Source organism: Dreissena polymorpha, chromosome 4 (assembly GCF_020536995.1).
Source record: "Dreissena polymorpha isolate Duluth1 chromosome 4, UMN_Dpol_1.0, whole genome shotgun sequence".
NCBI lineage: Eukaryota > Metazoa > Mollusca > Bivalvia > Myida > Dreissenidae > Dreissena > Dreissena polymorpha.
In genome coordinates, this window is record NC_068358.1 from 125,744,303 (window position 1) to 125,771,458 (window position 27,156).

The window sequence follows — 27,156 nt, forward strand, 5'->3', positions numbered from 1 at the left end:
CAGTTCAACAGTTATATGCCAACCTACCAAAAGGACACTTACCTATTTTCTCCTGTATAGACTTTGGCTTGGTCTTCCACTTGCCACAGACCAGGTAGAGCACAATACCCAGGGCAACCAGGCCAAGAGCCAGAAAGCTCTCTTTGGGCTTCTGGTAGAATGTGAGTACTACTATGGCTACACTAACTACACACAGCACTGCCGGTAAGGCCACTGGAACCTAAAAAAGTAGAGGCACGATTAGTTTAACAGTATTTCATTCATATCAAAGTGGTCACTCAACCTTCTCATACTTTGGTGGGTAAGCTGGTTAATTGATTCTCAATGTAAATTCTACTTTTTTCTGACATTTTTTTAGGAATATTTTGTGTTTCTAATTTCCTAAGAGTAATAAGGGTACATTAAAGCCCTGTTAATCACCTTGATGGGCCTTGGAAGATCAGGTTCCTTGTAACGCAGATAGACATGACTGGCAAATGTCATTACTAGGATGGACGCAAACCCGAAGCCTTCCATCTCAATCAGGTAAAAGATATCACCGCTGTTTTGGAATATCAATGTCAACACCAGCTGCAAATGATATAAATTGTTGTACATAAACAAGTTCCTTGTTGATATATTTCTAAAGGGTGAGATTTTTCAAAATACCATAGTCTCTCTCTGGGTGATAAAAACTCTTTACTGGTAAAAAGATCATCCAAAATAAACAAATACCAGCATTTCTTACATAATTCTAGCATCAAAAATGAAGGGAATGAACTCCCACCCCTCTGACATGAGAGGGCATGGGTATGATCTCAGCTATCTCTAGACAGGAAGGACTACATACAATTGTAAGGAATGAGGGCATGGGTTTGATCTCAGCAATCTCTAGACAGGAAGGACTACATACAATTGTAAGGAGAGAGGGCATGGGTTTAATCTTAGCTATCTCTAGACAGGAAGGACAACATACAATTGTAAGGAATGAGGGCATGGGTTTGATCTCAGCAATCTCTAGACAGGAAGGACTACATACAATTGAAAGGAGAGAGGGTATGGGTTTGATATCAGCTATCTCTAGACAGAACTACTACAAACAATTGTAAGGAGAGAGGGCATGGGTTTGATCTCAGCTATCTCTATACAGGAAGGACTACATATAATTGTAAGGAGAGAGGGCATGGGTTTGATCTAAGCTATCTCTAGACAGAAAGGACTACATACAATTGTAAGGAGAGAGGGCATGGGTTCGATCTAAGCTATCTCTAGACAGGATGGACTACATACAATTGTAAGAAGAGAGGGCATGGGTTTGATCTCAGCTATCTCGAGACAGGAAGGACTACATACAATTGTAAGGAGAGAAGGCATGGGTGGGATCTCAGCTATCTCTAGACAGGTAGGACTACATACAAGTGTATGGAGAGAGGGCATGGGTTTGATCTCAGCTATCTCTAGACAGGAAGGACTACATACATTTGTAAGGAGAGGGCATGGGTTTGATCTCAGCTATCTCTAGACAGGAAGGACTACATACAATTGTAAGGAGAGAGGATATGGGCTTGATTTCAGCTATCTCTAGACAGGAAGGACTACATACAATTGCAAGGAGAGAGGACATGGATTTGATCTCAGCTTTTTCAAACCAGGAAGGACTACATACACTTGTAAGGAGAGAGGACATGGGTTTGATCTCAGCTATCTCTAGACAGGATGGACTACATACAATTGTAAGGAGAGAGGACATGGGTTTGATCTCAGCTTTCTCAAGAAAGGAAGGACTACATACACTTGTAAGGAGAGAGGACATTGGTTTGATCTCAGCTATCTCTAGACAGGAAGGACTACATACATTTGTAAGGAGAGGGCATGGGTTTGATCTCAGCTATCTCGAGACAGGAAGGACTACATACAATTGTAAGGAGAGAGGGCATGGGTTTGATCTCAGCTATCTCTAGACAGGAAGGACTACATACAATTGTAAGGAGAGAGGGCATGGTTTTGATCTCAGCTATCTCTAGACAGGAAGGACTACATAGAATTGTAAGGAGAGAGGTCATGGGTGAGATCTCAGCTATCTCTAGACAGAAAGGACTACATACAATTGTAAGGAGAGAGGGCATGGGTTCGATCTTGGCTATCTCTAGACAGGAAGGACTACATACAGTGTAAGGAGAGAAGGCATGGGTGGGATCTCAGCTATCTCTAGACAGGAAGGCCTACATACACTTGTAAGGAGAGGACATGGGTTTGATCTCAGCTATCTCTAGACAGGAAGGACTACATACATATGTAAGGAGAGGGCATGGGTTTGATCTCAGCTATCTCTAGACAGGAAGGACTACATACAATTGTAAGGAGAGAGGGCATGGGTTTGATCTCAGCTATCTCTAGACAGGAAGGACTACATACAATTGTAAGGAGAGGGCATGGGTTTGATCTCAGCTATCTCTAGACAGGAAGGCCTACATACAATTGTAAGGAGAGAGGGCATGAGTTTGATCTCAGCTATCTCTAGACAGGAAGGACTACATACACTTGTAAGGAGAGAGGACATGGGTTTGATATCAGCTATCTCTAGACAGGAAGAACTACATACAATTGTAAGGAGAGAGGACATGGGTTTGATCTCAGCTTTCTCAAGACAGGAAGGACTACATACACTTGTAAGGGGAGAGGACATGGGTTTGATCTCAGCTATCTCTAGACAGGAAGGACTACATACAATTGTAAGGAGAGAGGACATGGGTTTGATCTCAGCTATCTCTAGACAGGATAGACTACATACAATTGTAAGGAGAGAGGGCATGGGTTTGATCTCAGCTATCTCTAGACAGGAAGAACTAACAATTGTAAGGAGAGAGGACATGGGTTTAATCTTAGCTATCTCTAGACAGGAAGGACTACATACAATTGTAAGGAGAGAGGACATGGGTTTGATATCAGCTTTCTCAAGACAGGAAGGACTACATACACTTGTAAGGAGAGAGGACATGGGTTTGATATCTGCTATCTCTAGACAGGAAGGACTACGTACAATTGTAAGGAGAGAGGGCATGGGTGTGAGTCGCTTGTAGTTGATCATGGAGACAAACTGAGGCAGATGTCCGTTGCCAGCACCAATGAAGAAAAGTCTGAAAAGTAAGAAAGTATTTTAGTGCCTAAACATATGTTTTATTGTTTGACTCTTTGTTCAATGATTCTTGGTATTCTTTAAAACACCAAAAGAACAATACAGTTGTTCTTCGTCAACACTTCCAAAATTGCCAAGATAAACAGATTGTTCAATGACAGAATCAACATTCTAACCTATTTGTACTCATTTTTCATTCAATTTGCTGGTATTGAAGATTACGACTTATTCCTATTCAATAGGCATATACTGAAGATTACTGAAAGGCTAATTTCATGTATAACAAGACTACTGCCAAGCAATATATGTCCCCTACCAGCTCCACCATTGACAGAATTTTTGTTTTTTAATTTGTTGCCATAGCAACCAGAATTTCGCGTGAAGGAACAAAATGATATGACATGCAAAATGTCCATATTGCCATCTATCCATGTTTCAAGTTAAGTTTCATGAAAAAATATAAAGAACTTTTTAAGTTATCGCAGGATCCAGAAAAGTGTGACAGACAGACTTACAGAGCGCAAACCATAAGTCCCCTCTGGTGAAACCAGTAGGGGACAAAAATATCTTACATCATGGGACCAGCACAGACAAATCTCATAAGTCATATTCCTATAGTAAGTTGCTCCTTTCATCAATACTAGTTTACAGGCCTTTTTTATGTAAACTTTTGGGCCAAACTTTGCCATTACTAAATAACCACACTGTTTATTAGCAAGCCTAAAACTCTCCCAGTAAACCCTTTACATTCTGATACCCACTTTGACATGTTTGTAGTCCCATAGGAAATCAAATTAAATTTGGGACCTTTCTTCTTTGATTTTTTTAAAGACTTAATTTCCAACCCTTAGATACTGATAAGCAGCAGACAGCATAAAACCTGAAAAGAGTGCGAGTTATTTGCAAGCTATTCTAGTTTTAGGCTGGTTTTCACATAGCAATAGTCACTTTACTTCTGAGTGGCAAATGGCAGACATTGAAGAATCCACTAGACCGCTTGCATATGCGAGTGAAGTTGACAGTCGGGCGAGCTAAGTTTGTTAAATACTCGACCAACCGGGGGAGTGCTGTTTTTTTGAAGTTGAGAAATATAAATTCAGTTCAAGAACTCCTGCCACATCGATACAAATTGCGAACAATTTTTCGAATGAACAAAAAATAGGTTTAGTACACAAAGAAACTGCACTTTCGTTTTGACAATGAAAAATGACGTCTCAGGCACAGTAAAAATAATTCTCGAAATCTGCTGCGCTCTTTTCGTAGATGTCAGTGCTCTGAGCTAATCGATAAAAAGTATTTAAAAAAAACAGTTAAATATATTGGTCATTCCGTGAAGAATAAAATTTCATTTTAATGTAAATATCAATAAAAAAGAATACATGACTGGTTAATTTTAAGTCTTCTTATATTTAAGTAAAAATAAACAGAAACAATAATTATTAACAAAGACCTAGAATGTATTTGTTTAGTGTCACTATGTTTCGTCGGTTAAAAAGGTTCTGGTTGATCATAACTATAAATATAGATATTTTTTTTTTTTAATGCAGGGCGAGTAGATTAAAGTGAAGGGCGAGTGGATTGTCAGGCCTACTCGCCCTGCAGGGCGAGTGGCTCTGGAAAAATTCTTCAATGCCTGAATGGTGACAGTATTCACACCACTGCTAGTACCTTGACATGGAAAGGGCTGTTCCATTCATTGTGCCGCTTACAGATATGGCAATCAGGATTGGCATGACCCACTTCAGGGGTCCAAGTGTCTGATCAGCAAATGTCTGCAGAAAGGATCACGTACATTTGCACATACATTCACCAACTTTATTCAGGTAAGTACATACACTTGTGTTGTTTGGCAAGTTTTGTTGATAGGGATCAACACTTTGAAATTTTTAAATGCTTCTAGTGATAAAACATCTGGTAAAGAATTTTACTGCTTATCTGCTAAACTTGGGTTAGTAGGCTAGCAAAAAATTTAGTATTCTTGCTATTAGACATGTAACAAACAATTCAACACGATAATATCACAATATTGGCTGTAAATATAATACATCTAGCAACAACCACAGTAGTGTACGAATTAAACAGGTATTAATTCCACTAAGGACATATCACATCCTCCATGGGCCAAAAGTTCATTTACTGGATCCTTTTACCTCTCTAAAATACCAATTTTGACTACAATATTTTTTTTATCTGGTATTTTGTGATATCCAATATATCAAATATAACAAACCCTACTTTTGTTCATGTAAATCAATACTTTTTCCCCCTTTTTTACAACTTTCATAAACAAATCCAGTTTCACAGAGATAATCGCGCCAGCATTCAACATCAAATGAGTGGCGAAAGAGTCCTATGACAAAACTTGAGTTGTGCGACAAACAACAACATCAAAGTTTACAGCCTTGCCCAGCTTTATATATAAACTGTCAATATTTGAGCCTCGTTCTGAGAAAGAAAGTCTTAATGCATGTGCGAAAAGTGTCGTCCCAGATTAGCCTGTGCAGTCCTAGATGGAATTTCGCTATACCATAAAACATTCATTTAACCCCTTTTTCACAGAGGGAGACTCAATCTTTTAATGTCCAAACTGAGTGATGTGTTACCACAGCGACAGCAGGTGAGGAAAGCATCTGGAGAGGGGAAAGCACTCCGAGGTAGGCGACGTTGGCCAGCAGGTACACGCAGATCACCAGTGTCATGGAGATGAAGATGGCCAGCGGCAGGTTTCTGCATAATCAACACCAGATTTATGTTATTCTTAGTACTAAAATATAGTCTATAAATCTAGACGATCAGAATGATTTATGTTAGTATTATTACTGAAATGTAGTCTATAAAGAAATTGTAGTCTTAGTACTGAAATGGAGTTTATAAAATAATTATCAGTCAGATAGTAGGCTTGATTTTGCTATCACCTTAGGGCAGGATATCCCCCATCCCCATTTACTGGGTTCACCAAAACTCTTCGTTATTGAACAGATCCTTTATGTTAAGAATTATTTGTGTAGAAATATCAAAGGAAGAAATCATCTAAAAGGAAATCACTTTCATTGTTAGCAAAATACATACAACTCAATTTGTTGGATGAATTTTGTAATGCTAAAGAAATTCCAAAGCATTAATAAACAAGTAAATATGTTAAATTGATATCCCCGCCACATACAATTTGTTTAAGGATTTTGTTCACAATTTTAGAAAGTTCGCAACTAATTTTATCACAATTATGAACAGTTCTTGACTCATTTTTTCACAAAATGGGGGGCCAAGGCCACTTCACAAAAACAGGCAAAAAAGCCCTGAACACATCAGCATCATATGATTCTTCAAAGAATAAAGCACTGAAGTACAGTTTGTCTCACCTTACAGGGTTGACCATTTCATCCACAAGGAAATTCAGGTAACTCCTGAAATGTACTTAATATCAGACATCTGGAGGAGACATTAACATTAATAAAAGTTATATGTCCTGTTCACAAAGATAAGCAAATTACTTTAATTTAGAAAAAAATTAATAACAGATTTTCAGCAAAAACTTTTGTCACTTACAATGTGTTTCAAATACACAACCAAACACATAAGCTTGAATGGTCAAATGGTTTTCAAATATTGTTTAAATGTAAAAAGTCTCCTGTTTGAATCAAATTAGGGAAATTGTTAATACATTTTTTAAATGTTATAATTATTTGAATGTACATCTTGAACTAGTTGCAGAGACAAAGTAACTAGCTGGAATCTGCTAATTTGTAAATCATGTACGCTACATGAACATGTTGTAAATCTGTAATAATTAACCAATATGATACAATTGGTTTTGAATACAAACAAGGGCTGTTTGTAAAACATGCATGCCCCCCATATAGGCTGTCAGTTGTAGTGGCAGCCATTGTGTGAATATGTTTTTTGTCACTGTGACATTGACCATTGACCTAGTGACCTGAAAATCAATAGGGGTCATCTGCCAGTCATGATCAATGTACCTATGAAGTTTCATGATCCTAGGCCTTATTATTCTTGAGTCATAATCAGGAAACCATTTTACTGTTTCGAGTCATTGTGATCTTGACCTTTGACCTAGTGACCTGAAAATTAATAGGGGTCATCTGCCAGTCATGATCAATGAACCTATGAAGTTTCATGATCCTAGGTGTAAGCATTTTTGAGTTATCATCCGGAAACCATTTTACCATTTCGAGTCACTGTGACCTTAACCTTTGACCTAGTGACCTGAAAATCAATAGGGGTCATCTGCCAGTCATGATCAATGTTCCTATGAAGTGTCATGATCCTAGGCCTGAGCGTTCTTGAGTTATCATCCGGAAACCATCTGGTGGACGAACCAACATGAGCAAAACAATATACCCCCTCTTCTTCGAAGGGGGGCATAATAAATGCATTATCAGGGCTCTCACTGAAAAATATGTGGCTTTTGGAATCATTCTTGCCCATTTTTATAAACCAACACCTTTTTTAATGACAATGAGCCACTGCAGCCAGTTATTTAAAGCAAATTTAATTCTTACAGCATCACACCATGTATGAGGACAGATGCTGACACAACTATTCAAGCCATACTTGTTGACAGTGTTTTCATAATTATATATCTTCACACTTGGAAAATCCCCATAAAGGTTTTAAACATTGGGGATTTTGTAACGAAGAATCTAAATAGTTTTCACAATTTACTTTGCCGAATTCAATATTTAAACACCACTTTTAAAACATCGTCTCATTTGGCGGTTATTGCGATAGGCAGCAAGAAGCCTGATAATAGTATTGAGAAATGCATGTAAATCACATGTTGAATGCATGCTACTGATAGAATGACACAATACCGGTGAATGTTTTGGCCTTGAATGAAAGATAACAATTACATGCAAGACCTGCTTTAAAAGATAGATTTGAATGATATCTGGAAAAGCAATCCATTATTTTCGATAACAATCAACTGATAAATTAATGCTATTGATTTAATTACAGAATGCATGTTTATGGCTTGGGATAAATAATACAACCCAATTTTACATGCAAGACCTGTGTAACATGACAGACTTATATGAGATCTAAAAGAATCTTTTTATATAAATGACTTTGGCCACTATCCAATTTTTTTAATTCATAACACAATTTTAATTTACATATTACCAACAAAAATATAAACAAATATAAAAAATAAAATATAAACAATCTCTTTGAAATTGGCAAAGTATTACTATTTTGTTAGTATCAACCATAAAGCATCTTCTGTCCATATCATTGCTGGTGATACTTCAGGAGTGAATCATGGGAATACATTATCAGTGTTAACCAAGCATCAAATGTTGAATAAAGTGCATGGAAATACCACCAGTATGATAGTCAATATAATAATTTGTTTTCACCTAACACATCATTTTATAGTAAAAGGTATCAACCCTGCTGGCTTCACATTGAAATACATGGTGTCTGACGAGAAAAACAATGTGTCTGTGCAAAAAAGCAATTTATAAGTGTATCAGACCATTTCCTATAAACTATGATATATAGGCAACTGGCAACACCAAAGTTACTCAATAGATACATGTAACAGTATGCAGGTACATGGGATAAAAACACTTGCACAAGTTATAAACAAGGGACAAAATTGTCACAAAACCAGGTTTTCATTGTGAAAAAAAATCTGATAAAGGGAGACAACTCAAACTGAACTTTTGAAAGGAACAAACAAAATTAACCCCCTTTGTAAGTTTGTTTTAAAATAAATCTATTTTTAGTCGTGGCGACCTTGACATTGGAGATATTGACGTGATTCTTTCGTGCGACACACCGTACCATGATGGTGAACAAATGTGCCAAATGATTTTAAAATCTCATAATGAATGACATAGTTATAGCCCAGACAAGCTCATTTATGGCTATTTTTTACCTTTGAACTCAAAGTGTGACCTTGACCTTGGAGATATTGACGTAATTTTTTCGCGCGACACACCGTCTAATGATGGTTAACAAATGTGCCAAATGATATTAAAATCTCACAATGAACGACAAAGTTATGGCCCGGACAAGCTTGTTCCGCCCGCCCGCCAGCCCGCCCGCATTCGCCAATCTAAAAACCAGTTTTTTCCTTCGGAAAAACCAGGTTAAAAACAATCATATAATATGATCAGCTCTCTTAGATAAATTTGAGTTCAATGGTCTGTATTTACGAATAAATATTTTCCCAATATCCTACCTATGTGACAGAATTTGTATGGTTGCCGTATCAGTTAACAAATAAACAATTGAACATTATCTGTTTCCAATAACACAATTCGTTTGATGAGCAATAACCTCAAAGAAAGCCAACTAAAAGATCAAAATGTTTGCTCTCATCAAATTTTGATTCTCACATATGTTAACAAGGAAATAGTGCACAGTTCCACAAAAAGAGCGGAATGGAAAGAAATTGTGCACAGGCTTCTTTTACTTGATTTAACTCCATTTGCAAGAAAGAAATGTATGTAAGATTTTGTGTCATCATGTTAGAACATTGAAACATTAAACTTAAAAAAAAGACGAAATAAAGGCAAGAGGTGTAAAGGGTATATAACGTGAAGTGTTTGAGACGACCCACCATCCACTGTAAGCCCAGAACCCAGAGTAGAAGGACAGAGCGATGGCCCCCGCACTGGTGTCACTGTCTGCAAAGCTGTCTTGGAAGCTCTCCGTCTCACCTGCAACAGCAAGATATCTTCATGAGAACTGATACATAAGGTCAAGACCAAGGTCATAAATTATGTGTGGAATAGTGGGTTTTTTTACGGAATTTTTGTTATAATTATCTACAGGTATTGTTCTATTTTGCATGAGAAAGTGAATGTAGATAAAAACAAGAGCTGTCTGAGGACAGCGCGCTCGACTATTCGAGTGCTTGACAGTATACCGTAAGCCATCATGGGGAAATTGTTCATATTCAATAATTTATTAGACAATCTTTCAAAAATAAAAAAAGGAAAAAACAAGAGGGCCATGATGGCCCTGAATCGCTCACCTGACTCATTAAGATCAGATGAAAACTATGACCTCTATTGTCTACACAATGTTTTTCTATGATTTGACCTAGTGACCTAGTTCCTGACTCTAGATGACCCAAATTCAATCCCAATCCAGATTTCATCAAGATAAACATTTTGACAACAGTTCATAAATATTGGATGAAAACTGTGACCTCTATTGTCAACACAAGGTTTTTCTATTTATTTGACCTAGATTTTTACCCCAGATGACCCAAATACAATCCCACCCAGATTTCATCAAGAATTCTGACCAAATTTCATAAAGGTTGGATGAAAACTGTGATCTCTAATGTCTACACAAGGTTTTTCTATTATTTGACCTAGTGACCTAGTTTTTGACCCCAGATGACCCAAATAAAATCCCAACCCAGATTTCATCAAGATAAACATTCTGACCAAATTTCATAAAGATTGGATGAAAACTGTGACCTCTATTGTCTACAGAAGGTTGTTCTATTATTTGACCTAGTGACCTTGTTTTTGACCCCAGATGACCCAAATACAATCCCAAACCGGATTTCATCAAGATAAACATTCTGACCAAATTTCATCAAGATTGGATGCAAACTGTGACCTCTACTGTCTACACAAACAAATTGTTGACGGACGGACGCACGTACACACGCAGGCACGCACAACGGACGCCGGACATCACACGATCACATAAGCTCACCGTGTCACTTCATGACAGGTGACCTAAAAATATGTGTCGGAGATAAACATGAACAGTTGTGGTTTAAAATCCCATAGAAACAAGGGCTGTTTGTAAACATGCATGCCCCCCTATATGGGCTTTAAGTTGTAGTAGCAGCCATTGTGTGAATACGTTTGTTGTCACTGTGTTTGGTGGTGGTGGTTGTGGTGGTGGTGGTGGCGTAGTAGTAGTAGTAATAGTAGTAGTAGTAGTAGTAGTAGTAGTAGTAGTAGTAGTAGTAGTAGTAATAGTAGTTGTAGTAGAAGTAGTAGTAGTAGTAGTAGTAGTTAGTAGTAGTAGTAGTAGTAGTAGTAGAAGTAGTAGTAGTAGTAGTAGTAGTAGTAGAAGTAGTAGTAGTAGTAGTAGTAGTAGTAGTAGTAGTAGTAGTAGTAGTGGTAGTAGTAGTAGTAGTAGTAGTAGTAGCAGTGGTAAAAGTAGTAGTAGTAGTGGCAGTAGTAGTAGAAGGTGGTGGTGGTGGTGGTGGTGGTGGTGGTTGTGGTGGTGGTGGTAATGGTGGTGGTGGTGGTGGTGGCAGTAGTAGTAGTAGTACTAGTAGTAGTAGTAGTAGTAGTAGTAGTAGTAGTAGTAGTAGTAGTAGTAGTAGTAGTAGTAGTAGTAGTAGTAGTGGTAGTAGTAGTAGAAGTAGAAGTAGTAGTAGTAGTAGTAGTAGTAGAAGAAGTAGTAGTAGTAGTAGTAGTAGTAGTAGTAGTAGTAGTAGTAGTAATAGTAGTAATAGTAGCAGTAGCAGTAGCAGAAGCAGTAGCAGCATTACAAGACCAATACTTAAGAATGATCAAATGGGAAAAGGTAACCTAGCACTGGCAGTAAATATGGGGCTCATTAACAGGTCAGATTTGGAATCTCTGCTGTAAAATGAGATTTTGAATGAATTAAAGGGAGGCAATTCTGTAATAAAAAGAACATGCATAAACCGTAGTTGTTTCCCTTGTTTGAACCATGCTAAATCCTAACAAGTTTGGAAAGAATTGGATGAAAAATTTGGACTTTATTGCATAAACACCATTTTCTCAATTCAAGGGGAGGTAATTCTGTACTTCATGGACCAATAATGCTCATTTTTTGTAGGGTTTGTGTCCTCATTGATATAAAGACACTGTGCAAATTTGGAAAGGATCGGACAAAAAATATGGAAGATTTTTTAAAGTTTTCACAAAATAGGCAAAAACGAATAAACATGCAAAGTTCAACGAGCTCCTGCGGCCATGTTTTTTGACGAATCAAATTTCTTTGAACAACTTTTTCAGGGGAGCCTTCAAAGGTCATCCCTGTGAAATTTTTTTTAAATCTGATGAGCGGTTTCTAACAAGGTTTTTTTTTAAGGTTTTTACCATATATGGTCATGGCGGCCATCTTGGTTATGCGATCAAATTTTTTTTAACAATTCTTTTGTCCCATGACCTAGGGATGCTCCACATGAAATTTAGTTGAAATTGGCTCAATGGTTTAGTAGAAGAAGATGTTTATAAATTGTTTACAGACAGACGGACGGACGGACGCTGAGTGATCACAATAGCTCACCTCGAGCTATCGCTCAGGTGAGCTAAAAAAAATAATAATAATGGGGGGGGGGGTAGGGGGGGGGGGGGTGAGAGATAATGTGGGGTGTGGTCATTTATAAGATGATCTTTCAAAAATAAAAAAAAAAGGAAAAAAATATATTTTTTGGGGGGGGGGGTGGGGGGGGGGCAGGGATTCTGGGTTGGGGCGTAGAGTTTTGTTTGGGTGGAATCCATTGTGGTATTCTGGTAAGTGTTGTTTTGTGAAAGTACTAATAAAATGTGATCACAAATAAAGAAGTTATGTCAATTTAAGCAAAATGTTAAATTATATAAGTTGAAAAGGGGCCATAATTCTGTCAAAATGCTTGATACAGTTGTCTGCTCTTGTTTATAGGTTGGGGTCATGTTGGTAAACAAGTATGCAAAATATAAAAGCAATATGTCAAAGGATATAGGAGATATTTGGGGTAGTACACAAACTATAACATAGATATATCAATAATATGCATATTCTAAGTATAAAAGGGGCAATAAATTTGTCAAAATGCTTGATACAGTTGTCTGCTCTTGTTTGTAGGTTGGGGTCATGATGGTAAACAAGTATGCAAAATATGAAAGCAATATGTCAAGGGACATTGAAAATATTCGGGGTAGTACGCAAACTTTAACATTTGCTGCATATTCTAAGTGGAAAAGGGGCCATAATTATAAAAAAATGCTTGATAGAGTTGTCTGCTCTTGTTTATAGGTTGGGGTCATGTTGGTAAACAAGTATGCAAAATATGAAAGCAATATGTCAAGGGACAATGAAAATAATTGGGGTAGAACGAAAACTTTAACATTTGCACGCTAACGCAGAGACAGACGCCGACGCCGGGGTGAGTAGGATAGCTCCACTATATATATTTCATATATAAAAGTTGAGCTAAAAATTATGCTTTGATGCACAATCTGCTGCCAATTACCAGAGCAATTGTTAGACTGGTGTGTGTGAAAAAAACATATGTTTACAAGAGACACCGTGTGAATTTTAGAAAGAAAACAATGTTTTAAAAAGAATATTTTTAAACATGTTTTCATCTCAGATTATTTGGGGCTCATGAAAAACAAATTGTATGTTCATCTTATGCCTACTGAGGATTCACTGCCTTTTTATTAATGAATCAACTGCACAAAATTGCATAGTGTATACAGGTAAAAAAAAAAATCCCTGCTGTTGTGAAACTGGTTCTATGAGCATACCTTTGGCAATGAAGTAGAAGCCTATAATGATGATGGTTGCCAATGCCACTAGTTTACTGATGGTGATCACAACCTGGACCTTGGTTGCCCACTTCACATTCACACAGTTTACAGCTATCAGGAGACCTGAAACCAAACCAAATGCAATATTAGACAAGTCAAGGCGTAAATAGAATTTAGAACACATCCTTACAATGTTGCTCCAGACAGGCCTCTGCAACTGCATACTCTGATGAGGAGTCATTGTTTTCCGCTAATAAAACCTTGAAAACCTTCCATGACTTTAAAGTGGATACAGAGGTAGTAAGAATAGTTAATCCCTTAATCGGGCCTTATAACAACAATACCCATTTTAGCAACTTAGCTAAAGAAGAGTGGCAGTGGGGCCCCCCTTCCATTTATATGCCTCATCTTTAAAAACGTGAGGCCCCCTGCCATTTTGATGTCCCACTCTTTTGTGTCCCTTTTCATTCGTCAATTTTCAAGTAAATACTGACATATCCAACAAGTTCTTCACTGCTATTTTCAACACTGTATCTATGGTGATTTGCTTAATGACATTAAAGTGTAAGTTCAAAGAGCATATTTATGATGATTTGCTTGATGTGTTCTAAAAGTTCAAATAGCCATCATGATTTAACGGATCAAGTAATTGCAGACTAAGCCAGATTAAATGCCCTAGTGCGCTGTTGCACAATGAATTATTTCCTGCAAAACAATGATCAAATGTAAAGGACCTGTATACCAAGTTCTCAATGGTGTACTAGACTACTAGATGATCATATACCGATCTTGATGCTTAAACATGGGGCAACAAGTTTGTCAAGAAAAAGAGAAGTTACATATAACATGGTCTTACCTTGATTTTTATTGTGAAGAGAATATGAAAGATACTAGTACTCTAAATTTTACAATCATTTATGAAAGAAAACAACAGGTCTGGGTTACATGACTTAAGAAGGTCATCAGATAGAGAAGATTTATCCACTTTACAGTGTGCCATTTCTCATGTCAGCCATGTACTCATGATGTACCAGAGAATTATTTGCCTTTGTTCAACAAGTAAATCTCTTGCAAAGATAATGGAAATTTATTCAGCTGTGATATATCGATTACTGTTCAGTAGGCCTTCGACCATGAGCTAACCTCAGTCACCTCATGATGTAAGATTACCATCTCCATTAAAAGCATCTGTTGCTATCATTGGCAACCTATTTTTTTGTTTGGGGGGGGGGGGGGGGGGAGGGGGGGGGGGGAAGATTCAAGAGATATAGCCATTACAGCGTGTGTGAGCTATCATTTTCTACCTTGTGGGCCACTCTTGCACAAATTAGTTTTACCTCTCTTTGTTGTGAATATGTCACTACAAACTGTCCACAACCAAAATCTGGTGACTTTACACCAGCGATTTTTTTAGCCCAATTGGGGAACTTACCGGTACCGGCCCAATTGGGAAAAATTAGCTCGAAAAACCCTGAAATTGGGAAAATTCGCATTGTGAAGTCTTCATGTTTGGACATTAGTGTATTTGATTTTTCATCCCAAATACTTTAAAATTCATAACTTAGTGTTGTCAAGTTGTCAATATTCTATCTACATGTACCATAGAGCTGCATAGGGAAACTTACTAACTAAATCAGTGCTCCAGCTAGGCCTAAATTTGAGGGCGCCCAGCCCTGCCCTACCGAACCTCCGCCCTTCCCTCCTGAACCTCCGCCCTGCCCCCTCCCCCCAAAAAATAAAATAAATTAAAAAATATATTTAAAAAAAATACATATGATAATAGATAAATCTCTTATTACATTACAAGTAACTAATTTATTTCTCATAGTAGACATTATATATTTAAATGGTTTAAACTTTAATAATAATGGGAATAATATATTCTAACAATTATTAATAACATATAAATTAACATGCATGCGGAAACATTCCAGAAAAGCACGCGCACTCGAAAGTGCCCTTTTGACAAAATTTTGCGCCTCAAAAGTGCCCTTTTGGCAAAAAAGCCACCCTGCCCTTTTTAAATCCTAGCTGGAGCACTGCTCAATGTTGCATTTTATTGATAAAACAGAACTTTCAATGTATCTTTTAGTTACAAACCAGTGTTTTTTTCGTTTAACATTTACCAATTATTGTTATCATATGGATTGTGTGCTTGCTAAAATATATTTTTGTACATAATTGGCATGTCAGATTGTCAGTAAATATACATGTATATGCCTAACAATTAATTAAAGTCGCCTTAAGTGTACTTGGGACATCACTCGTAATTACTTTTGGGAAAATACTCGAACGTATCGAATTCTAAGATTTAAGTCCATTTTTTTAAACCAGGAGTACAACCGCAACTAGATAGTAGATCATTATTCTTAAACTTCAATACGAAAAATATGAGTGGTCAAAAAGCTTAAGTTAACTGTTAAGGGAATTAAGTTTCTGCAAACAGGTACAATTATGTTGTGATGTCAAATTATTACTATTAAACATATTTTTAAAATCTTGAAATAAAAAAATTATGTTTATGATGAAATGATTCACATGTTTTTTACTTTAGATGTCATCATGTCAGAGATAAAATGGATTGCATGAGTCAACATGTGTGTGAACTGCAATCTGCTATTTATCATGTTATTTTGCTGATATAAAAAGGGATCTTCTTAAACTGAAATCACAAGGCAACACACAGATCACAGTGGTGCACAACATGAAGCCCTTTAAAGGCATCATGCACAGCGCCTGGCCTTTGCTTGTCACAGCTGTCCTGAATTTGCAGACTTACAATGGAAAGTGTGGGAACAGGGCAGATAACATTATGCTATATATGTCAACATGGAATGATATTTTAAACATGCAACAAGAACTGGAAGTAGATGTGCAGTTTCTCACATGCATTTTTCCCATACATGTAACTGCAATGGAAATGTATAGACTGAACAATGTCACTATTACAAATAAATGAAATAAGTGTTTTTTTCATAATTTCATAATGTTTGCTACTGAACTATGACTGTTAGTACACTTTATATTCAATACTAAAAGTTACAGTATTTAGTTAACAAAAAAATAATTACAATTAAAAAACCTACAAACTTTGGTAATTCAATATATTAATGTCAAGGTTTATTTTCAACAATCAAACATGTATTTTTATTCAACCTTAGTGTTCAACCTTGAAAATAAAGATTGTAAACAAAATACAACTGACAGATCAAACCAAATATATCTTGGTTGCATGCCAACTGGAATTACGCCATAAGATCTAGCTTTCAAGTCTTAAACAGCAGTCATTGTAAATGACTTCCAATACAATAATACATTATCTGACCCATAATTGGAGCACAAAACAGCTGCTTGTGTACCCCTCCCCAAGCACAATATCAAAATGTGTATATATCATTTTAAGTCAATCATTGATAATCAGAAGATCTTACATATTATGGACTTATAAAACACTATGTTCTTTGGCTGCATTCAAAAAGGCTTTTAAACCCTTGAATAAAACTTTTGTCTCAAGGCTATTTAGAAGCATTTACAAAAAAAAATACATGAACAATAGATTCAAGAGTACACAAACTGTACAGTCATTTTCAAAATGGATTGCATCATCATATAAAATTTTACTTCAGACAGAAATAAATATAATCCCTGAAGAGTCTGTTATCTTAAGTTGCATTATAAAGTGGCATTATTTTGTCTAAATGTATCTGACGATTTTATTATAAAGCAGGTTTTGATTAACAAACAAGAATATCAGTGAAACTGATGGATGCTCCCCGATGATGCGCTTTGTCAATCTACATGAATGTGTTAATAACCACCTATATTATTAGCCTCGGTGACCTTGACCCCAGTGACCTCAAACCTCATCAAAAGGTAGAGGTCCATGCAAGATGCCTACATGCCAAATATGAAAGAGATCAGTAAAGAATTGAAGGTGCTATGAGAAACTGTAACAAAAGTGTGAAGGAAAAATTTATTATTAGCCTCAGTGACCTTGACCACAGTGACATCAAACCTCATCAAAAGGTAGAGGTCCATGCAAGGTACCTACATGCCAAATATGAAAGAGATCGGTAAATAATTGAAGGTGCTATGAGAAACTGTAACAAAAGTATGACGGAAAAATCTTTTATTAGCCTCTGTGACCTTGACCTTAAACGACAAACGTCATTAAAAGGTAGAGGTCCATGCAAGGTATCTACATGCCAAATATGAAAGAGATCGGTAAAGTATTGAAGGTGCTATGAGAAACTGTAACAAAAGTCTATTATTAGCCTTGGTGACCTTGACCCCAGTGACCTCAAACGTCATCAAAAGGTAGAGGTCCATGCAAGGTATCTACATGCCAAATATGAAAGAGATTGGTAAAGTATTGATGGTGCTATGAGAAACTGTAACAAGTCTATTATAAGCCTTGGTGACCTTGACCCCAGTGACCTCAAACGTCATCAAAAGGTAGAGGTCCATGCAAGGTATCTACATGCCAAATGTGAAAGAGATCGGTAAAGTATTGAAGGTGCTATGAGAAACTGTAACAAAAGTGTGACCGTACGGAAGTACGGAAGTGCGGAAGGACAAACTGGCAACTATATGCTCCCCATATATATATATATATACATACATATATATATATATATATATATATATATATATATATATATATATTCAGTGTCCGACAAATCCATTGCCCGGGGGCTACTGAAATTTTTCATCGGGCTACTAAAATTTTCCAGCTGACACCCGCCGGGCTACTATAAATCTATAAGAGCGGTAGCCTGGTTTATTGACAGACATACGTAGAATAAACACGCTGACCATGTGTTTGTACACTGTGTATTGCTTATAATCCGATAACAAAGTGCAATCAATTATCTAATCAGTTACCGATCACTTGCGGTAATGTCTTAAACAGTAACAGTGTATTTTAATCATCCAATCAGAATCAACATTTTTCGTCTGCTAATAATATAATGAGAGCCGGTTGGAAAGTTGGCGCACATGATGCAACATCATTTCGCAGTTTGGAATTCTTTGTTAACCGCAACAATGAGTAATAGCGACAACGTTTTTGATGTCGCTAAATATCCAAGGACGCCAAACATTAAATAAATCAAAACAATAGCGGATTCTTCAAAACGGTAACGAAACCGAAAATGAATATTAATGACAACTTTGTGAACGCGGTTAACACCTGCTAATTAGTTTGCATTGTCAATTAATAGTTGGATTAATAGACTGTTAATCAGTAATCCCATATTATATATGCCCGATTTATATTTTTTAAACCAAATTATGGGTGGGTAATATAGACGATAAGAGTCATAAACACAAACGTTTGAAATTTTCTAAAGTGTCAAATGAATTTCGACATATGGTTCTATTTAAAGATATGATGAAATAAGCTCCCAATCAGGACCTTTGTATTGCAACATGCGTAAATAACCTGCCACGGTTTGCACGCGTTGTGTACAGCTATTTTAGGTTACAAAATTCTACATTTAAGAAATGAATTTCTTTGTCCTGATAAAAAGCGCGCGAAAATTGGCGTGGGTGTATTTATTTATAAATAAAAATTTTGTAGCGGGTACAACATTGAGATCATTTAATTTCCATTAAAAGTTTCGTTGTGAATTTCAACTGAAGTACCGGGGTATCTCGGGAATTATTTGGCATTGTCATTTTCTCTTAATAAAATATCATGTAAACACGCTGTATCCTTACCGTTACGCTGTATCAGTTCCTTCATTATTGAATCAATTATTGTATTGTATACTGACTGCACACAAGTGTCATAACATACGGATGCAATACGTAAATTCGGACAGTACTTAAAGTCGGACACAAGTAAATAAATGATTTAATACTCTTGATTTCTTGAAACTCAGTATTTGTTGTTAAAACGGGCAATTGCATTAATTAACACCATACGAGTCAATCGTATTGATCATCTAAACGCTTTATTTACGTTTACAACTTAACGTGCTGTCCGAATTTAAGTAAACATACATGTGCACATACATGTAATATCTACATGTAATATATGATTTTCTTTGGTACATTTACATTTAAGTACACGGTGCCTGTACTGTAACATTAATTTACGATATTGACTGTGTACATCAGACTACTTGCTGTTTTATGTATATGTATTTATACATATTATGTATATGTAAATGAAGAAATAAAATAAAAATGAAAACCTGCCTCTTATCATTTTGTAGGAAAATTTTATAGGCTACCAAATATTTTTTTTATCAGTGGGCTACCTGAAAAATAAGAGATTTGTCGGACACTGATTATATATATATATATATATATATATATATATATATATATATATATATATATATATATAAATGGGGAGCATAAACAAGAGGGCCAAGATGGCCCTGAATCGCTCACCTGACTAACCAAATACAATCCCAACCCAGATTTCATCAAGATAAACATTCTGACCAAATTTCATAAAGATTAGATGAAAACTGTGACCTCTATTGTCTGCACAAGGTTTTTCTATTATTTGACCTAGTGACCTAGTTTTTGACCCCAGGTGACCAAAGTTCAATCCCAACCCAGATTTCATCAAGATAAACATTCTGACCAAATTTAATAAAGATTGGATGAAAACTGCGACCTCTATTGTCTATACAAGGTTTTTCTATTATTTGACCTAGTGACCTAGTTTTTGACCCCAGATGACCCAAATACAATCCCAACCCAGATTTCATCAAGATAAACATTCTGACCAAATTTCATAAAGATTAGATGAAAACTGTGACCTCTATTGTCTGCACAAGGTGTTTCTATTATTTGACCTAGTGACCTAGTTTTTGACCCCAGGTGACCAAAGTACATTCCCAACCCAGATTTCATCAAGATAAACATTCTGACCAAATTTAATAAAGATTGGATGAAAACTGCGACCTCTATTGTCTATACAAGGTTTTTCTATTATTTGACCTAGTGACCTAGTTTTTGACCCCAGATGACCCAAATACAATCCCAACCCAGATTTCATCAAGATAAACATTCTGACAAAATTTCATAAAGATTGGATGAAAACTGTGACTCAAACAAATTGTTGATGGTTTTACTATAATTTGACCTAGTGACCTAGTTTTTGACCTCAGATGACCCAAATACAATCCCAACCCAGATTTCATCAAGATAAACATTCTGACCAAATTTCATAAAGATTGTATGAAAACTGCAACCTCTATTGTCTACCAGGGTTCGACATTAACTTTTTTTACAGCCAGACCATCGGACCAGCTCCTCTTAAAATGTACTAGCCCGAATATGATGTCTACTAGACCATAAATGACATAACAAATAAACACAATTGTGTCGTGTAACTGTTTAATCAATTATTTATCAGTAAATAATTAGTGAACACAAGAAAGTCATTTTGATGCAAAGAGTAAAAAATAAAATAAAACTATTTAACAACATAAATTGTTTGTTATAATTTCACTGTTTATCACCAGTTAAATAAATGATGTCTGTACAGCAGGTGACATTTATTCAAGGTCATCAAATTCTGGCCTCCTTGACCGCTGTGCTCCATGCAACCACAGCTCCAAGGCCCTTTTTCCAGGCAGCATAATCTGTGTCAGTTTTACCGTCGGATTCTTCTTTATTAACTTATTTGTCGGATGAAAATCCAATCTTGAACAAAGCCATTCTTTAAATAACATTCTCTCGTCTGCTACGCCAAAATGTTTACATTGATGATACCGATTGTCAATAGAAGTCGTAAAAACATGATGTAAAGTTCTAAGACACTTCAGAAAATCATTAATATTCATGACAACTTGACCAATGGAAACAAGCAATTTCTGCGGGAAGCTCTCCTTCGCGTCTAAAAATAGCTATGAATCATGTGAATTCTCCGCGTTTATTTATATACGCTAGTTTTGTTCTGATGTAAATAACGGATACGAGAGTTATTTTACACATTAAGAGAAAAAGGTTTTCGGTTAGGTATAGTTATATGAATCAGTATAGATTTGTTATGTACGACCGGTCGGACAAGCTAGCTCGCAGTTTTACTAGCCCGACCACCGATCTTACTAGACAATGTCTGTCGGACGTGCCTTAGTGTCGAACCCTGTCTACACAAGGTTTTTCTATTATTTGACATAGTTTTTGACCTAGTGACCTAGTTTTTGACCCCAGTTGACCAAAATATAATCCCAACCCAGATTTTATCAAGATAAACATTCTGAGCAAATTTCATAAATATTGGATGAAAACTGTGACCTCTACTGTCTACACAAGGTTTTTCTACTACTTGACCTAGTTTTTGACCTAGTGACCTGGTTTTTGACCCCAGATGAACCAAATACAATGCCAACCCAGATTTCATCAAGATAAACATTCTGACCAAATTTCATAAAGATTGGATGAAAACTGTGACCTCTACTGTATACACAAGGTTTTCTATTATTTTGACCTATTTTTTTACCTATTTTTTTATCCCAGATGATCCAAATACAATCCCAACCCAGATTTTATCAAGATAAGCATTCTGACCAAATTTCATAAAGATTGGATGAAAACTGCGACCTCTATTGTATACACAAGGTTTTTCTAGTATTTGACCTATTATGTGACCTAGTTTTTGACCTAGTGACCTAGTTTTTGAACCCAGATGACCCAAATATAATTCCAACCCAGATTTAATCAAAATGAACATTCTAACCAAATTTCATAAAGATTGGATGAAAACTGTGACCTCTACTGTCTACACAAACAAATTGTTGACGGACGGACGCACGCACACACATACGGACGCCGGACATTACACGGTCACATAAGCTCACCATGTCACTTCGTGACAGGTGAGCTAACAACAACAACCTTGAATTGGGAATTTATCGACAGCAGTTGGACAATTTGTAGTATTTTCTTACTCAATTGCTTATTGGGAAAGTGCCTTCTTCCTGTACTTTACACAGAAGGAAAGAAATTGCTGAATGTCTCCAACTTCAAGGAGGCATAAATAATGAATAATTGATATTTATATAAAAGTATTTTTGTAAAAGGAAGTAACTACAAATCTATAGCCTGAACAGCTATGGTTCATAAGCTTTTAATTTCCTCTCAGCAGCTTCATAAAGTGTGCAGTTCAAAATACCCCAATACGAAAAAGTACTTACATGTTATAAGACCTCCAAGTAATCTCTGTGGCAGTTCTGGTACATCACAGTCTGGATATATTGGCTTTAACAGATACACGGAGAACATGAGACCCATCGCAGCAATGCCTACTGGGCATATCAGCACGAAGTCTATCCACAGGCAGACAAACGAGGCGATATCCCCGAACGCTCTCCTGATGTATATGTATTCACCTCCCCCTTGTGGAATCATCGTACCTAGTTCCGCATAGCACACGGCTCCCAGTGCGTTGTATATACCGCAGATGACCCATAGCACAAACGACATACCGACGGAACGAACATTTTGGAGAATTCCCACAGGTGAGACAAAGATTCCTGAGCCCACTATGATACCTACAATAATTGCGACACCCTGGAATAGGTTAATCTGCTTTTTCAGAACAACTTTGCCATCCCCCATTGCTGCAGGATCTTTGATTTCTGGCTGGCTGTCTTTTCTCTTACACAATCCCATTGTTGAGCACTCTGAAATAAAGTATATGTTCACTTAGGACAATCAAATTCATAACCAATTAACAGCAATGACACAAAGAATTTCTGTAGGATACTCACACAAAATTTCAGCCCAATACGCCACACAAAATTTCAGCCCAATACCTCACACAAAGTTTCAGCCCAATTCCTCACACACATTTTCAGCCCAATACCTCACACAAAGTTTCAGTCCAATACCTCACACAAAGTTTCAGCCCAATACCTCACACAAAGTTTCGGCCCAATACCTCACACTAAGTTTCAGCCCAATAAATCACACTAAGTTTTTTTCTGAAGGATACTCACACAAAGTTTCAGCCCAATAACTCACACAAAGGTTCAGCCAAATACCTCACACAAAGTTTTTCTGTAGGATACTCACACAAAGTTTCAGCCCAATAACTCACACAAAGTTTCAGCCCAATACCTCACACAAAGTTTCAGCCAAAACCTCACACAAAGTTTCAGTCCAATAACTCATGAGAAACTATGTTTTATATACAATTTATCTACTTAACTTTCTGCAAAGCACTGACATTTAATGAATTTTATGAAACAGAGAGCTAAGTAATCTAAACAATGAACACCATCTCATTGAAGGAAAAAACTGTTGAGCAATTTTTGCAAAGTTTACAGACCAGAAAACTTAAACCAGGGTGCAGGATCACATGACTTTATGGGGTGTACAAATGGATATTAATCGATGTATTCACACCAGTCTGTAAGTGGTGCTTTTTTTTTCAAATAACTTTTTAAAACTATTTTTTCTGAAGAATTTCAACTAGTGCATGAGACAGTCTCTTATGTGGCTTATGGTAATAAAAAAACATCAGAATTACTTTATTTAATAAGCCCGTGTTCTTGTTAAAACATTCAGCGTGTAGAACATTTATCTACATGTTTATGCTGCATGCAACATGAAATTTTGGCACAGATTTCAGACGTATTAAATAATGTATTCTTAAATCTTAAGATATGGACACAAACTGCAAGAAAAACTGTGTAGAATAACTGTCTTTTATGCACTTAAGATTTTTGCAAACATATTCCAATAATCCCAGAGAACCCTGTTGATCTTGCACCCTGAAACAGATTTTAATGAATGACATGCAGTTTGCAACGTAGGTCTACTTAATGAAACAAATATGACACTAATAATAAAATATTAGTACAATCCACCTTTTTGAAGAATCATATATTTAAAAACATTTGCTTACAAAACAGGCGCTTACTAACTTTTAGACCATGCTTAAAAATGTAATTGTACATCAAATGGCACTAGTATTGGTTTCATTCATAATCTAAACATAATATTTGGAGTGCAATGTATAAAGTATGAACTTTCTTAACTGTCTTAAGGCCCAGTCTTACTTTGATGTCGGTGGAGTCCCGGTTCGTGATCTCTACCTGGGCTCCACAGAGAATAACTGGGAATGACCGGGAACAACCTGGGCTCCATTGGGAAAGTATTAAAATGTTTACAGGGCCAAAAAACCCTTCTTCGCAAGGGGCCTCTTTTTCTTTCCCTTAACCAAAAAGGCCCTTTCTCCTACAGAAATTTCTTTAAAACCATGCATTTTTCTCTTAATTTCCAATCTACCGGAGTATTTTTCATTCCCCATACGCCAGAAAATTGTGTATTTTTTTCCCCGAAAAAAAGGCTGTAGCCCTTTCCCCAAAGATGGTGTTATGGCCCTGGTTTAATACCTCCAGGATGAACCCGGAGTCACAGGAAGTACCGGCAACGACCCGTGCAGCACCGGCAACAACCACTACTGCACCGGGAACAACCGGGATGGCACCGTAGCTCCACCGGGGCCCATACAGACCCCAGCAGAGCTAAGCCAACGCCCCGGTTGTCACCGGTGTTGCCCCAGTGAAGCCTGGGTGTTACTGGTACGACCCAGGTTAAACCGGGGCGTTGCCGTAGCTCTGCCGGCGTCTGATGCTGGTATAGCCCTTTTGAGTACTGGTGGAGTTATGATATACCGGGGCTGTACCAGCTTTCACCGGGGCTCAACCTGGGCATTACCGGCGAAAACCGGGGCTCTGCCGGGGCTTCACTGGGATAAACAGTAGCTAGTCTGGGGTTGATTGGGACTCTGCCGGGTTTTTGAACGGCTTCAACCGGGGCGGCACCGGGTAATAGTGTGACCACGTTTAAAACAATTTACGAATCATCCCGGTTATCGCTGGTCGACCAGCAGTAGCAAACCGGAATTGACCGGGACTCTACTGGCAATAGCGAGACTTGGGCTTTATGCAAAGGTCACTTGAAATGATTGATTTTACATGAATTGCCCAGAATAAACACAGTGACAAAATATTGTACGAACACAAGTTAAAACTATTTCTTTTAATACCAAGCCTTAATGATGCCTAGTTAAAAGCTCAGGCTTAGTGAGAGACATTTATTGTACTGGTAACTGAAAATAAAATTTAAAAAGGACCACTACCCCATTGTGGGTTCAAGGCAAATCCACAAGAGGTCATGAGCTCGTGGTAACCGTAACGCAGCGTAAAGGCTGAAAAAACTACTGGCAGGACCCAGGCGCAATACTTAACTGCATTTGAATTTCTTGGTAAGAAAAAAACAACAATGCCACTCTATCTTAGTGTATCAGCCGTTTCCAAAAACTGACTGTTTTGTTGTAGTTAGGATGACAGTCTGATGTGATGGGGTATCACATAATAAACATAAGGCATATTTTCATTGTGATATTAAACAAACCTGAACTTGTGAAATAAAACTTGTTGGACATTGGTTTACAATATCAACGGGTATAGTAAATAAATATTAATTTTAATATTGATCTTTAACTAAACAAATAGAAATTAGTCCAATTTAATATGAAAATCAACAACATACTTACGTTATAGAAATCTCTAAGTCTATCTAATACTTTATAAGGGTCACCCCTTTATAAGAGTTATCATTCGCGCGTTTATTGTCAAAGTGTGTTGTTTCCGTAGGACCATGTGTTTCGTTAGCAATAGGTGCAGACTTAACTATTAATAGTTAAGCGCAGACTATAATTTTATGAGGACTACATCATCAGGTATTGGGTATTATTGGCAGGTGTACTCACCGGAATAGTTGTGAAGTTTCAATGAACCTCTTCTCATCTGCGTAATCACTATTATCAGGTTCTTATGTGCGTTTAATATCAACAGAAAACTAATAAAGCCAGATCAATATACATGCGTTCCGACAGCATACTAGTACATAGGGCCAGAGGTTTGCGAATTTATTTCCACATCATTAAAAACTGATAATATTCTGTCAGCTTGATTTATAAATCATGTTCCATCGCGCCAATATGTTCATTGTTTCATGAAATTGTGTATACAAGCAAAACTATTAAAATTATGTCAGAAACCCAGCTTTTCACTTTAAATGACCTTAAACATAACGCCAGCAGACCCGAATGAATACTCTTTATTTATTCCAATCAGGTAAATAACAAATACAATCAAAGCGCTGAAGGCACTGAAGATGTTCGCTATTGCATAATTTAGCACGCAATTCATTTTTGAAAATCAATCGCAAGTTTGAAATGAACACACGCCATTCAACTTTATAAAGTGTGTGTCGTAGCGCACGGGCCGAGTTTTGTGTGCACTTTTTATCATCCTTATTATTTCATAGAAATAACGAAGACAAAATAAAAACAACATGCTTTTTGGAAGTTCTGAAAGCATAGAAAGTATGATGAAAATGGTAATGATAACTTAATATAAAGAAAATGTGCAGTCACCATCATATTAAATGAATATTTTTTTCTAATATCAAATGACTATCCCACCCAGAATATAAATTCATAATGAAAGTTCCGTGTACAAAACTTTTGATTTTTGACACCATATACAAATTCAAAATATACAACAATCT

At 36.8% G+C, this 27,156-nt stretch overlaps 1 protein-coding gene and 2 long non-coding RNA genes across 5 annotated transcripts in view; 1 reads left to right on the forward strand and 2 right to left on the reverse strand.

Moving 5' to 3' along the window:
• The window catches only part of LOC127876056 (large neutral amino acids transporter small subunit 1-like), a 30,354-nt gene extending 4,072 nt beyond the window's left edge, over positions 1-26,282 (reverse strand). For all 3 annotated transcript variants that reach the window (XR_008047626.1, XR_008047627.1, XM_052420914.1), the window contains exons 1-10: positions 26,138-26,282; positions 22,767-23,255; positions 13,603-13,728; positions 9,705-9,804; positions 6,475-6,519; positions 5,719-5,842; positions 4,784-4,887; positions 3,020-3,116; positions 421-570; positions 43-220 (exon numbers count right to left, since the gene is read on the reverse strand). Coding sequence is in view for 1 of the 3 variants with exons in the window: in XM_052420914.1 (XP_052276874.1) it covers positions 43-220; positions 421-570; positions 3,020-3,116; positions 4,784-4,887; positions 5,719-5,842; positions 6,475-6,519; positions 9,705-9,804; positions 13,603-13,728; positions 22,767-23,244 (1,402 nt within the window). In the remaining 2 variants the exon portion in view is untranslated. The remainder of the gene's footprint in view (positions 1-42; positions 221-420; positions 571-3,019; positions 3,117-4,783; positions 4,888-5,718; positions 5,843-6,474; positions 6,520-9,704; positions 9,805-13,602; positions 13,729-22,766; positions 23,256-26,137) is intronic.
• LOC127876059 (uncharacterized) lies at positions 4,788-5,913 on the forward strand. Its single transcript, XR_008047628.1, has 2 exons — positions 4,788-4,938; positions 5,675-5,913. It is a non-coding gene; the product is annotated as an uncharacterized LOC127876059 (long non-coding RNA).
• Positions 19,978-22,454, reverse strand: LOC127876060 (uncharacterized). The gene is made up of 3 exons (XR_008047629.1): positions 22,343-22,454; positions 20,240-20,384; positions 19,978-20,094 (listed from the first exon to the last, which is right to left on the reverse strand). It is a non-coding gene; the product is annotated as an uncharacterized LOC127876060 (long non-coding RNA).
• Positions 26,283-27,156: the final 874 nt, after the last annotated feature.